The following is a 15,332-nucleotide window of genomic DNA, read 5'->3' on the forward strand; positions in this document are numbered from 1 at the left end:
TTGAAAGGGAAACAAAGTCCTGGGCTCGTTTGATGATGGTTGAATTGTCCTTCTCACAGAATGAATTGCAGAGGGTTTGAGGGTTTGTCTACTAGGCTATCCAGGGATAACATCTCCGTTTTTACAGGCCAAAGTTGGGGTAATCTTAGTTTAAGCATATAGGTAGGGACGCGGTTCTCGTTTTTAGAATTCCACATAGTTTTAGTTTGATATTCCTGTATCTGAAGTGTTGGTTCTTTTAGTCATTTTTCTTACTGTTCTTTCAGGAATCTGTTTTGTATATAGCCAGTTACAAGTGTTACACTTGTAAATATTTTCTTATTTTGTTTTTTCCTGGTGTTGTGGGACTGCTTTATTTATTTAAAGTCAATGGCAACAGACCAGAATAGAGTCTTTAAAACATGCTCTTCATTATCTATAAAAAGATCCAAGAAGTTGACCCTTTGCCTCAGATAGGTGTAAATACTTAAAATAAGGGTACATTTGGTAGCAGCAAAACCAGAAGTAATTTCTTCTTTTCTATTGAAAGAGCCCCTAAATTGCGTTGTATAGCTCATTGTTTAGATAGGGATTACAAGTCATTACAGGGACAAGAGCTATGGAGTGGGAAAATCTAAGTTCATCTTAATTTCTTCTGAAACACAGTACTAAATAACGGGGGCCTTGTCTACACTATGGGGGTGGGGTGGGGGGATCGATCTAAGTTATGCAACTTCAGCTATGTGAATAATATAGCTGAAGTTGATGTACTTAGACCTACTTACTGTGGGGTCCACGCTAAGCTATGTCATAGAATATCAGGGTTGGAAGGGACCTCAGGAGGTCATCTAGTCCAACCACCTGCTCAAAGCAGGACCAATTCCCAGACAGATTTTTGCCCCAGATCCCTAAAAGGCCCCTTCAAGGATTGAACTCTCAACCCTGAGTTTAGCAGGCCAATGCTCAAACCACTGAGCTGTCCCTGAGTCAACAGGAGAGCCACTCTCCCGTTGACTCCCCTTGCGCTTCTCGTTCAGGTGGAATACCGGAGTTGACGGGAGAGTGATCTGCCGTCGATTTGGCGGGTCTTCACTGTTTTGGTAGACTTGCATATAAATTTATTTCTCTGGGGGGGGGGGTCTTCACTGTTTTGGTAGACTTGCATATAAATTTATTTATCTGTGTGTGGGGGGGTGGGGGCGGTGTCTCTTTACCTTGTGAGTACTGGAGTTTATCTCTGACACAGCATTTGGGATTATGAATTTAATGGGCAGGTGCCATACAATGGTAGGTGGCTACATACCAGATGCCAACAAAATTAGTAGGGTGAAGCTTTTATAAACTTTCCTGGGAAGAAAGAAAAGTCAGTTAAAGCGTACGGGGAAAAATCTTTTGAAAGGGAAACAAAGTCCTGGGCTCGTTTGATGATGGTTGAATTGTCCTTCTCACAGAATGAATTGCAGAGGGTTTGAGGGTTTGTCTACTAGGCTATCCAGGGATAACATCTCCGTTTTTACAGGCCAAAGTTGGGGTAATCTTAGTTTAAGCATATAGGTAGGGACGCGGTTCTCGTTTTTAGAATTCCACATAGTTTTAGTTTGATATTCCTGTATCTGAAGTGTTGGTTCTTTTAGTCATTTTTCTTACTGTTCTTTCAGGAATCTGTTTTGTATATAGCCAGTTACAAGTGTTACACTTGTAAATATTTTCTTATTTTGTTTTTTCCTGGTGTTGTGGGACTGCTTTATTTATTTAAAGTCAATGGCAACAGACCAGAATAGAGTCTTTAAAACATGCTCTTCATTATCTATAAAAAGATCCAAGAAGTTGACCCTTTGCCTCAGATAGGTGTAAATACTTAAAATAAGGGTACATTTGGTAGCAGCAAAACCAGAAGTAATTTCTTCTTTTCTATTGAAAGAGCCCCTAAATTGCATTGTTTAGCTCATTGTTTAGATAGGGATTACAAGTCATTACAGGGACAAGAGCTATGGAGTGGGAAAATCTAAGTTCAGCTTAATTTCTTCTGAAACACAGTACTAAATAACTGGGGCCTTGTCTACAGTATGGGGGTGGGGTGGGGTGATCGATCTAAGTTATGCAACTTCAGCTATGTGAATAATATAGCTGAAGTTGGTGTACTTAGACCTATTTACTGTGGGGTCCACGCTAAGCTATGTCATAGAATATCAGGGTTGGAAGGGACCTCAGGAGGTCATCTAGTCCAACCGCCTGCTCAAAGCAGGACCAATTCCCAGACAGATTTTTGCCCTAGATCCCTAAATGGCCCCTTCAAGGATTGAACTCTCAACCCTGAGTTTAGCAGGCCAATGCTCAAACCACTGAGCTGTCCCTGAGTCAACAGGAGAGCCACTCTCCCGTTGACTCCCCTTGCGCTTCTCGTTCAGGTGGAATACCGGAGTTGACGGGAGAGTGATCTGCCGTCGATTTGGCGGGTCTTCACTAGACCTGCTAAATTGACCACTGGATGCATCAATCGCTGCACATCGATCCCCCGGTAAGTGTAGATAAGCTCTGAGAGGAAAGTCAAGGAGATAAGCGTTACCCCTGAGACTGTTATACAAGGAAAAATCAGATTAATTTAGTGGTAACATCTCCAGGTTATTATTTCCTTTTAAAAAGAAATTAATCAAATTCCCTTTTTTAAGTTGAATAACGCATCTTATTGGAGGCCATGTTCAGGGTGATTGGCTAATGTTCATTGGCAGGCTGTTCTGAGCACAGTGAATGAATAGCATGGAAGGAAGGCATGGAGTTGACAGTGAGCAAAGGAAACAAAAGGAGCAATTGGAAAAGAGGCTTGATCAGAACATGTGTGACAAAATGTCAGGTTTGTAGGGCACTGCATTTTGGTGCAGATCTATTCTGCTTACTCACTCTGGCAGCCAGAGCAGATGGGTCTCATTAGCTCACATTCAGGAACATAAAAGTTGGTGTCTTTAAGGCAAGAAAAGAGCTTAGAGAAGGCAAACAAGAAGTTCAGGCTCAAGCTCGTTGTTTGTTGTTAAGGATAATCCCAAGATGAGTGGGAAGGAGGTCTGTTTGGGCTCTAGCCTTGTGTCTGTGCGTGCCGTATTGAGAACTGAGTGGGGATTACAACCATTCCCACAGGCAAAGGGATGGACTGTGGGAGGCGAGGGGAGGAGATCAGCGATATAAATAAGGGAGAGGATTTATGGAGTAATTTTACGGTGAGAGTAAAAAAGCTTGACCTGAATGCAGAAAACTAGGAAGAGCCAATTTGAGGGAAGAGATTATGGCAGCAACATTTTGAACAGACTGAATGTGAATAGATGGAAGTAAAGTGAAAAAGAAATGCTTACAGCAGCCAAGGTGGGAGATACCCAGGACATGGCTAATCATTGTATCAATGGTGCTAGAGAGAGAAGTATAAATATAGGTGTTCATATAGCAGTATCTAAATAAATGAGGCTGTGGCTATCACAGAACAGTACTGTGTGTGCTAAAGATCTGAGATGTGCAACTGTTTAACACTAAAATATTTTCAATTTAAATTATACCCCCAGGAGCTGGAGTTGTTCTTTCCCTCAAGTGGAGGTCGTGGTCCAGCCAATAGTGCAAAATTTACAAACTGTACTTGTTGCATTATTAAGCCTCATGCTGTTAATGAAGGTGAGTAACATGAGTCTCATCACACTGACATTACTAATTTGGGGGAATAAACGTTTGCAGGGTCAGGATGTATATTTCACTACTGACTCGGAAGTGCTGTATAGCACAATCGCGGCCTTTTAGATGGTTTACTGCTGAGATTTCCATCCTCAAAGAGAAAATCATGTACTTTGTTTGACTAAATTATATTTCAGAATAAGGAAAACAAAAACCAAATACAAATCTCCATGAAAGACTGTCACTTACTCTGTAACAGCCATCTCAAATTGCCTAAAAGTCTTCACCAGAGGAGAAAGGTGCATTACACAGGAAACAGACTTACAACATTTCTCCTATATCTACTTATCTACATATACCATAGTTATGTCTACAGTTCTTCCACTGTTTCTTTTTTATACTTTAATTGCAGTAGTTAGGAAATTTGAATCCTATGGCAGAAGATGTAGCCCCTGTTGAACAAAAAATACTTTACGTTGTTGTTGTTTGTAGCTCAATGCAAGCACATTGCCCCATCTGTGTTGTGGAATGCTGTGTCCTTTCATCGTATGCTTATTAGGCCTGGTCCACACTAGGACTTTAATTCGAATTTAGCAGCGTTAATTCGAATTAACCGTGCACCCGTCCACACCAGGAAGCCATTTAATTCGACCTAGAGGGCTCTTTAGTTCGAATTCGGTACTCCATCCCGACGAGGGGAGTAGCGCTAAATTCGACATGGCTATGTCGAATTAGGCTAGGTGTGGATGCAAATCGAACTTACTAGCTCCGGGAGCTATCCCACACTGCACCACTCTGTTGACGCTCTGGACAGCAGTCCGAGCTCAAATGTTCTGATCAGCCATACAGGAAAAGCCCCGGGAAAATTTGAATTCCTTTTCCTGTCTGGCCATTTTGAATCTCATTTCCTGTGTGTACGTCGTGGCAAGCTCAGCAGCACTGGCAGCGATGCAGAGCTCTCCAGCAGAGGAGTCCATGCAATCTCAGAGTAGAAAGAGGGCCCCAGCATGGACTGACCGGGAAGTCTTGGATCTGATCGCTGTGTGGGGCGATGAGTCTGTGCTTTCGGAGCTGCGCTCCAAAAAACGGAATGCAAAGACCTACGAGAAGGTCTCCAAAGCCATGGCACTCAGAGGATACAGCCGGGATGCAACGCAGTGCCGCGTGAAAATCAAGGACCTGAGACAAGGCTACCAAAAAATCAAAGCGGCAAACGGACGCTCCGGAGCCCAGCCCCAGACATGCCGCTTCTACGAGGCACTGCATGCCATTCTCGGTGGGTCTGCCACCACTGCCCCACCAGTGACCGTGGACTCTGAGGATGGGATAGTGTCGAGGGGCAGTTTCTTGGCGATGTTCGCCGATGGGGAAGATGAGGAAGGGTTTGTGGAGGACGAGGCAGGCGACAGCGGTTACAATACTGCTTTCCCTGACAGCCAGGATCTCTTCATCACCCTCACAGAGATCCCCTACCAACCCTCCCCGGCCGTTAACCCGGACTCCGAATCAGGGGAAGGATCAGTCGGTAAGTGCTATAAACATGTAAACATTTATTTCTTAACAAAACAGGAATAAAAACTATATAAAAAGAAGGTCAATGCATATAGGGATCGAACAAAAATCCTCTTGGGACAGTTCAACAAAGCTCTCTGAGAGGTACTCGAAAAGCCTCCGCAGGAGGTTCCTGGGGAGAGGTGCCTTGTTGGGTGCTCCGTGGAAGCACACTCTTCCGCGCCAGGCCATCAGGAGGTATAATGGGAGCATCGCCTCGACCAACATGACAGCATAGGGCCCTGGTCTGTGCAGGGATTCACGCAGCATGCGCTCTCTGTTTGTCCTGGAGACCCGCCTCAGGGTGATCTCGCTCGGCGACTGCTGCATCTAATTAGGGGAATTACTTTAATGTTACTATTGTGAATGCTTGACTTTTCCTTTGCATAACAATGACCGTCGTTTAACAGCCACGTGTTGTAGGCTGCAGAGGAAAAGCATACAGGGATCTTTCCCGGGGACAGCCGCAAGGGGCTAGAACAGGGTCAGACTTTATGCTTTCCAGATTGCCTGCAGCAGGAGGGCACTGCTATCCATTAACTGTTAAGCAGCCTAAAGTTTCCGGCTTACCAGGCCTGGCTGCTACACGGATTCTGCTGTCCTGCCCCGCTTGTCCGATCTCCAGTGCAAGACCCCAGGCAATGAAAGCGAATGCCGAAAATTCGAACTTGTCCTGAGAGCACATGAGATTAGGTGCCCTGTATGGTCTTGTTCACAGAAACTGAGTAGACTGTGTTCAGTGTTCGCAAACATGTATCTTTGGAAGGAAATCACTTCCTTTTTCCCATCACACAGCTGCGGCTCTTTCCCGAACTGCCCCGGCATCCCCCTCACAGAGGCTGGCGCAGATTAGGTGGCGAAAGAAAAAGACTCAGGACGAGATGTTCGCTGAACTGATGGCCTGCTCCAGAGCCGAGGCGGCCCAGCAGAGCCAGTGGAGGGAGACCCTCTCTCAGCAGCAGCGCTCACACAGCGAACGGGAGGACAGGTGGCGGCAGGAAGACCAGCAGGCGACTCAAACGCTGCTTGGACTAATGAGGGAGCAAACGGACACGCTCCGGCGCCTTGTGGATGTTCTGCAGGACCGCAGGCAGGAGCAGAGAGCCCCCCTGAACTGTATCTGCAACCGCCCTCCCCCGCCACAAAGTCCTGTCCCCCCCTCACCCAAAATCACAAGAAGGAGGGGCGCTAGGGGCCGTGAAAACTGTCACTCCACCCCAGCATAGCGCTCATGTACCAAACAGCTCTCATTCCCTAAAGTATGAGAATTGCTTGCCTTCCTGGCTCACCCGATCCCAAATCCCAGTTTCATCCCCCAACTGTGTAGTTGAGTATTAAAAATAGTTTGCTGTTCATTACTGTTTCCGTCATGTTTCTTTGCAGAAGACTTTGTGTGAAGGGGGGGGGAGGGGTTTGTTAATTGCATAGGACAGCCACCATTAACAGGGTACAGACATGGGGGCAGGATCAACAGCAGGTCACACACAGAGTGCAGTCACTAGGCACCCGGGTCACTCTGCGAGGTGTCTGCTGCCCCAGGTCAGTCTGGGAGGTGTATGTTGCCCCAGGGTCCGAGCGCCTGGCATCCACAAATGGCAAGGCAGGCTGCCCTTACCATGCCCTTCCACCCTAGCCATGAACCTCTCCGATGCCCTGAGCCCCAGCCAGAGCCATCATCCCCCCACACCTACTCACCCTTCCCACACACCCCTCACCCCTTCCTGCAAACCCACCCCTTCCTGCACACCCTCCGGTAACCGTCCTCCCCCCAGAGACCGCTGTAGGAGCAGGAGCCTGTCAGTCCCCGAGTGTAGAAGCGGTCTGTACATCACTGCACACCGTACCCACCACAGTCTGCGTCCCTGTTGGAACCCTTGAACGAGAATTCGTTAGTAAAGAAAACTTTGTTAATTAAAAATGTTCCAATAACTTTATTTTTAAACGTCTGTTGGAAGGGGGGAAACCTGGTGAACGGGGTATGTAACCGCTGAAAAAAGTCAATAGTAACTGAAACAGGGGCAGGTTCAGCTTCTCTGTAAAGAGACTGGACAGTCATAGGTTACCCTGCTCTCTGAGGAACCTAGCTTTCAAAGCCTCCCGGATGCACAGCGCTTCCCGCTGGGCTCTTCTAATCGCACAGGTGTCTGGCTGAGCGTAATCAGCAGCCATGCGATTTGCCTCAACCTCCCATCCTGCCATAAAGGTCTCCCCCTTGCTCTCACAGAGATTGTGGAGAACACAGCAAGCTGCAATAACAATGGGGATATTGGTTTCGCTGAGATCCGAGCGAGTGAGTAAGCTCCTCCATCTCCCCTTGAGACGTCCGAAAGCACACTCCACCACCATTCTGCACTTGCTCAGCCGGTAGTTGAAGAGCTCCTTGTCACTGTCCAGGGCGCCTGTATAGGGCTTCATGAGCCAGGGCATTAGCGGGTAGGCTGGGTCCCCGAGGATCACTGTAGGCATCTCCACATCCCCAACACTTACTTTGTGGTCCGGGAAGAAACTACCTTCCTGCAGGCGTCTAAACAGACCAGAGTTCCTGAACACACGCGCGTCATGAACCTTGTCCGGCCACCCGACATAGATGTTGGTAAAACGTCCCCTATGGTCCACCAGTGCTTGCAGTACCATTGAAAAGTAGCCCTTTCGGTTAATATACTGGCTGGCCTGGTGGGCCGGTCCCAGGATAGGGATGTGAGTGCCATCTATAGCCCCACCGCAGTTTGGGAATCCCATCGCGGCGAAGCCATCTATGACGACCTGGACGTTTCCCAGGGTCACTACCTTTGAGAGCAGTAGCTCAACGATTGCGTGGGCTACTTGCATCACAGTAACCCCCACAGTAGATTTGCCCACGCCAAAGTGGTTCGCTACTGACCGGTAGCTGTCTGGCGTTGCAAGTTTCCAGAGGGCTATGGCCACTCGCTTCTGCACAGTCAGGGCTGCTCGCATCCGGGTGTCCTGGCGCTTCAGGGCAGGGGCCAGCAAGTCACACAGTTCAAGGAAGTGCCCTTACACATCCTGAAGTTTCGCAGCCACTGTGATTCATCCCAGACCTGCAGCACTATGCAGTCCCACCAGTCCGTGCTTGTTTCCCGGGCCCAGAATCGCCGTCCCATAGCATGAACGTGACCCATTGCCACCATAATCTCCGCGGCGCGGCGTACCGTGCTTTGTGAGAGGTCTGTGCCACTCTCACACTTCACGTCCTCACCGCGCTGCCGGAGCCTCCTCGCCCGATTTCTCAGCAGCTGACTGTGGAAGAGGTGTTCGATAAGGTGCGAGGAGTTGACAACGGCCATAAGTGCAGCGATGATCGCAGCGGGCTCCATGCTCGCAGTGCTGTGGCGTCCGCGCTGTCACTGACCAGAAAAGTGCACGAACAGAGTTCCCGCCGGCGCTTTCAAGGAGAGAGGGCGGGAGTGACGGTTGAATGATGACAGTTACCCAAAACCACCCTCGACACATTTTTCCCCCAGAAGGCATTGGGGGCTCTACCCAGCATTCCAATGGGAAGCGGGGACTGCGGGAACTGTGGGATAGCTGCCCAGAATGCACCGCTTCCAATGTCGACGCTTGCCCCGTTAGTGTGGACTCACAAAGTCGAATTAGTGTCCTTAGTGTGGATACACAAATTCGAATTCATCAGGTCGAATCCACAAATTCGACCTAAGTTAAATCGAACTACTCTTGTAGTGTAGACATACCCTTAGAAAAGCTTGATATCCACACATAACCACAGATAGACAATTCCACATCATTCCCTAGCCTTCAGATGCAAGAGCACAAATAGGAGCAATGTTTATAGTATAATAATGCAGTGTTTTGGCTCTAAAGTCTAAAATATATTTGTATGAAGAACTAATATGTGGGATATAGCAGAGATTTTTCCCAAGCAGTCTGTAGGGCACTGCAGCGTTTTAGGTACCTCCTTTGTGAAAGTTGAAGTGGAAGCAGAGGAGGGGCAGTAGTGGTCTCCAGGTCTCTCACTCCTCAAGTGGGATAGCTGGAGAGCTTGCTTCAAACAATGGCTTTCCCATGGAAAGATCTTGAACTTGCAGCTGCTAACTTCTTGCTCTTTATCTCTGTGAGGCCTTGCATAATATCTGCTGTTGAAAGCTTTGCTGTGCAGCCAAGACAGAGTGATTTGGCACCATCAGCAGCCTGGGATTTGATCATAGACAAGTTGGTGCATTTACTATGGTAAATGTTTTGATGAGGATGAAAAAAGTAGATGGCAAAATTGTCAGACACCCGAAATTGAGTTTGAAATTACAAAATGAAGAGCCTGAGCTGGACTTTTTTTTAACTTTAATGCACAACTGTTATTACCTAAAGTGGTTCGAAACTATCTTTTAATGAGACATCAGGAGTCCCTTTCCCCTTTTCAGTCCTCTTCTGACTTTCTGCATCTTTTTCATAAATCCCCGCCCAGTTCCTTTTGCCCTCTTTCTTATTCTCCTCCAGGCCTTTCTCTGTCGCTACTGGACACATCTTGCCCCCATTTTCGCCAATGTACAGGGCTCCATAAGCGCTAGAATTGGGGTGGTTCCACTGGGTGTGGGTGGCAGGGAGGTATTTTTGGGGTTGCACAGGATGAGTGTGCACTTTGGTGTGAGGTGGAATCCACCTTTGCAGCCAGAAAGATACAAGGATTAGGCTTTTGAGCCAGAAGATCCATTCAACTTCTCTAGTCCTTTCCTTCCCACCATGAGTGGTTGGTAAGGCAGGAGCACAGCTGCTACACAGCTAAATTGAACAGCCTACGAATATCTTCTCTGTGACTTCTCACCCATTCCTATGCCCTGGATTAGATAAATGGAATTAATTTATTTTAAACTAGGAAAACATATGAGAATGGTGGGATTCAATAACTATCTCCTTTGGAGCCTAAGTAGGCTCTCCATTTCCTCTCTGTTCTCTCCAATGTCAGTTATAGTGGTGCAAAAACCATAGATACTACAACCTAGAAAGGCATGAGATTTTAGAGGCAGGTTTGGGAAACCATCCAGAAGTTTAGGATTAGGCAGGAATTTGGACACGGCTGAGGGATGAGTTGCTCGTGCCATGATGGAGTCGGCTTATACCTTTAGTTTGGAATAGCTGAGGCAAAGCAACTCTGCTTCTATTGTGCAGCCTGAGAAGGAAGGAATCTTTCCTCAAATGCCCCACGGGAACTCACCTGTGCTCAGCCCACTTAACTGAGCCCATAGATGACTCGTGACTCCTGACAGTGGGGGACACAATTTAAAGAGGAGGACATGTGACTGCCCCACATGTGTCTGCCCAACGACCCCCTGCGCCCAGCCCGGGGCCACTGCACTCTCCCTACCCCACCACAGTTACTTGTGGGGGGAGGTGCTCTGTCCTCCTCCCGCTGTGCCTCCACACTGGCCCATCTGGCTGCTCTCCCTGGCAGTTGGGCCTGGGAGGGGAACGAGACGGAGCCACTTCTCACATGCTGGAGCTGGCTGCTCTGGGTTGCTGACTCTGTGCAGCGCAGTGGCTCCCTGAGAGAGCCTGGCTGGGGAGGTGTCGACGATCGGCTTTCTCCCCGTCCAGGCCAAGGTTAGGGTCCAGGCGAGCCGCAGTCCCTTCTCCCATCAGCATGTTTCCAGCTCGCTCAGCTCCTGTTCCTGGCAGCTGGGCTCTGATGGGGGGGGCAGCCCGCCACCACCACCTCACCAGCCAGGCTCTCTCTCAGGCAGCTGCTGTGCTCCAAAGCAGCCAGGATGAGAAGTGGCTGGTCCCACCCCTTCTGCTCCCCGGCTTGGCTGTCAGGGGGCAGGCACAGTGGGAGAAGAACAGAGCCCTTCGCCCTCCCCTCGGCAGGCCAAGCAGAAATCTCGGGGGGGGGGGAGGGGAATTTGACCCGCATGCCCCCCTATGTGTTGCCTATGACTGGCCTTGTGATGGGCTGAACCCCCTGGGATGTCACCTGGTGTGCCGGGAAACCAGTGAGTCAGACTGTTCTGCCAGCCTGGACCCCCTTTTCCTGGTCTTGCTGGGTTAGGCTCCCCAGCCTTTTCCAGCCAAGCGCACAGGCAGGGCCACACCCAGCTGCACAGAGAAAAAGAGATCCACTCTGAGAAGGCTCAGCTTAAGGGGCTTGCCACAGCACCCAGATGTTCCCCCCCCCCCCCACCCCCTTGGAATACAAACCCCAAATTATATGAAATTCGCCTCTTCCCTCGATGTGGAGGAGAGTATGCACAACTTCTCGCCACCCCCTCCCTTCCGCCTTCAGTTAGAAATCACATCAACTGGGTTATATTGTAAACCAGAAATAAATGTATTAACTATAACAGGTATATTTTAAGTAGTTAAAGAGGTAGCAGACAGAACAAGGCATGCAATCTAAGCTTAATACACTAAAGAAACTGGTTACATGTAAGTTCTCACCCTAGAAGTGGTTCTAATAATTTTCAGACGCCAGACACCTTTCCAGCTTGGGTCCAGTTCTTTCCCCCAGTTCAGTGTTAATTGTTTCCAGCAGTCATCTTGGGTGGGGTAGCAGGGGAGAACTGGTGACCTGGATTACCTCACTCCCCACCCTTAAATAGGATTTGCATAAGGCAAGAGTCCTTTGTTTCCTAATTTGACCCCCTACTAGCTTCTTGTGGAAAAGTACAGAATTCAAGATGGGTTCCAGTATCCGGTGACATGGTCACATGCCCCAGTAGGGCCCCTGTAGCCATTCTTCACAGGCTGACCCACATGTTCACAGGAAGACTAAGCTCTTTTACAGTCCATTGTCTCCTGCCGATGGGCCAGCAGCACTGTCAGTCTTTTCATTGTTGTACCTGAAGTGTTAGCAGGGGGCATCACCCAAAGTAACATAGTTGAAATACAGATACATAGTCAGTATTCCTAACTTCAGATACAGAAATGATACAGGCATAGAAATTGGATAATCACATTCAGTAAATCATAACTTTTCCAATGATCTCACATGACCCATCTTGCATAAAGTAATCGCTGTTATGTCATATTCCTATCATAAGTATATTTTCATAAAGAATATGGAATGACATATCACAGGCCCAATCACTGGGGAGTGGATTTAATTCTTCTAGGCCTGTCTGCTTATGGGTCTCCTTCCCCCTCCTCATGCAACCTTTCTTAGATGCTTTATAGTCTTGGGTCTCTTATTAATAATACCAGTATCACAGTGGCATCTCAATTATGTGCACATATATAGTGCACATTGCACACATATAGTGCACATATATAGTGTTTTATATTACCTTGTATCCTGTGGTGAAAGAGCCTATTGTAAAGGGCTACATGCCAGCATTAAAGCTGCTGTTGGGAGCCTTAACTCTGACTTTTCCAACTTCCTTTTGCAATTAAACTCTCAGCTTTAAAGTGGCATGAACTTAGCCTTTGGCTCCTAATAATTTTGCTGCTGGTAGTTTAGCACATTATCGTGCTTTGTGATCTTCACCACCCCTTCAGTGTCTAAACCTTTCCCCACACACTATCACAGCCATGGGCAAACCACTGAAAGGGTTGCTATCAGCAGCTATGAGGGAGCAAATGATCCACTTAAGGTGCCCTAATGCCAGTGGGATGGGTAGAGGGCTGGGGGACAAGCAGGTGAACCCTGGCTCTGGCCCCAGTGATAGGAGCAGTAACTGCAGGGGGTGGAGAGCAGGATGACTGTAGAGGAGCAGAAATGCCTCATCAGGAGGTGTATCTTCAGGCAGGGAGAGTTGGAGGAAAATGGATGAACTACTCAGGCTCAAGGAGACACAAAGAAGAAAAAGCAGTAAGAGGCTCACCCCTTCCTCATTTAACCACTGCTAGTAACCTGAGAAATTATGGGTAGGCCAGCAGCATCTCTCATCATATACTAGTGGAAGCAGATAACATGGGAAACTAAATAGAATGTGGTCTGATTGGTGAAGTTGCATGTGTGAGAGGGTGTGATACTTTTCAAGTGAGCAGTTTTGCTTTTTTGCAGAAAAATCAATGCCTATAAATTATATCTGTCAAACCCCTCCTAACATTTCTAATGAGTCAGGGAGAGTGAGAGTAGAAATATGACAGTTAGAAAAAAATGAAATATCGTAGAGCCATCAGTCAGTGTGAGAGGTGGCATGGACAGAGGCGCTTGGAGAGGAGTTGATGGGGTATCAGAACAGCAGAAGCTTTCAGACAGCAGTGAAAGATTGGATTTTGAGTTGTACAAGTTTTTAATCTAGAGCAACTAAAAATAAACCTTTCCAGTTTCCAGGCTTTGAACATGATTATCTAATTTCCATGAACATAATCAGCTCATTACATGTGTTCAATTATGTGCAGTTGTACTAAAACACCTAAGTGCTTGAGCTTACAGAGAGCTTTCCATCTTCCCTTCCCCCGTGATCTTTGACTGAATTTATGATTTAAGATATGCTTTCTGATCCTATTTCCAAGTGATTTTTTTTTCTGCAGACTCCATATCATAATAGATCATTGGAGAAAAATGGCACACTTAGCCCTGTGCTGCAAGACACAGCACAGTTTAACCATAACTGAGTCAGGGAGCTTTTCTGTGAGCTGAGTGGCTATCAGAGTCCTGAATCTAATCTCTAGTTTGCACCCAGTTAATTTTAGGACAGAGTCCTTTTTTAGAAGCTGACTCTGATTACAGTAGATCATTTATAGGGCTCCTATCCAATGACAAAGCAGTGGAAAATCACTGTTGCTTTTATCTCTGGACTCACTGATCCACTCCTGACTGGAATAAAGAAACATCTGTTGCTAGGCAGCCAAAGCACCAGAACTTAGCAACGGTAGTACCTGCAGCAGAAACATGACGCAGTGATCAAAGGCATGTGATATGTAGTGCGAGTGAGAGCTCTGTAAATGTCTGCCAGGATGCAGAGAAACCCTAGGGGCCAGATAAAGGGATGACTGGGAGCTAGCTGAAGTTTAACTTCAGCGCCAAGAGCGATAGTAACATATAACACTTGGAGTGGGGGTAGAGATGTGGCCTTGGGCGATAGTGTCATGATCCACAAAAGGAGAGTGTATCATGAGATGTTTTTCAAAAAAGCAAAATACTTACTAGTTTCAGTCTGCTGTCCACATAATACTCTGCCTGATATAGGATCAGAGCTCGGGTCCTTGGCTCCCAGTTTGGGAGTGCCTTGAAGGCAATTATTCTGGCCTTGGAGGATAGAGAGTGCCTTGCATCATTCTAGCAACCTTCTACCCCTGGCTGAAGCAAAGAACTGCTTTGGCTAATGGGGTGAACTGGAGGGTTGGAAGAAACGTCACCATGATTCAGTGTTTTGAGAAAGGTGGTGAGGTGTTTGTGGTTTTGGATTCTGCAGGGGGCTTATAGAAGCATCCCATTTTCTCTTCATAGAAGTGAGACTAGAGGAAGGACAGAGTACGTGGTGTTTTTCTAGGAAGCTATGTTGTTTGTGATTGTGCCAGCATAGGAAATGACCATTTCAATGAGGGAATAGGGAGTCATAGAGATTCACCTTCCTCTAAGAGTCCCAAAGATTTCTCTGTTCTTTTAAATCTGTCCTACCTTCTCCCCAGATGTCCTCCTCAGCCAGAAGGATGGTAATTAGTATTAGTTCTTCAATCTCCTGGTTAGCATTATGGGGCACTGTTTAATGATAAGGTGCTTAGTGCATGTGTCTTTCTCCTGTCTCCACTCTGTGCTTGGAGCCTCTGCTAGTTCAGGCATGAGAGAACAGTGACTGAGATTCCACAGTCTCCCTACGTAATTTGTTCGAGTACTTAACTACACTGACAGTTTGGAAGTTTTTCCCAACATCTGACCTAAATCTCTCTTGCTGCAATTTAAGCCCATTACTTCTTGTCCTGCCCTCAGTGGTTAAGGAGAACAGTTTATCACTGTGACGGATTCCCCAGGGGTGCAACATGGAGCTAGGGTGCCACTAAGCCCTCGGTCTGTCCAGCCTGGGCTCTCTCTCACACTGTGTTGCTGTGACAAGCTGCAAAGCCCTCCAAGCTTGCACTTTCAACAGCATTCACACAGACACAGACACACCCAGCTGCAATTATATGCAGGCTTTGGCCCGCCACTGCATGAACCAACAAGGAATGTTCACCAGGTGGGGGATAAGCTTCTCCTAAGGCCTATTGTTTTTCCTAATGGCCCATTACCTTGAATAGGCCCT

The 15,332-nt window shown here is 47.4% G+C and overlaps 1 protein-coding gene across 5 annotated transcripts in view; it reads left to right on the plus strand.

Annotated features, from left to right (window-relative positions):
- The window catches only part of NME7 (NME/NM23 family member 7), a 199,506-nt gene that overhangs the window by 89,703 nt on the left and 94,471 nt on the right, over positions 1 to 15,332 (plus strand). For all 5 annotated transcript variants that reach the window (XM_045001697.1, XM_045001700.1, XM_045001698.1 and 2 more), the window contains exon 7: positions 3,528 to 3,633. In XM_045001697.1, coding sequence (XP_044857632.1) covers positions 3,528 to 3,633 — 106 coding nt within the window. The remainder of the gene's footprint in view (positions 1 to 3,527; positions 3,634 to 15,332) is intronic.

This window comes from Mauremys mutica, chromosome 1, assembly GCF_020497125.1.
Source record: "Mauremys mutica isolate MM-2020 ecotype Southern chromosome 1, ASM2049712v1, whole genome shotgun sequence".
NCBI lineage: Eukaryota > Metazoa > Chordata > Testudines > Geoemydidae > Mauremys > Mauremys mutica.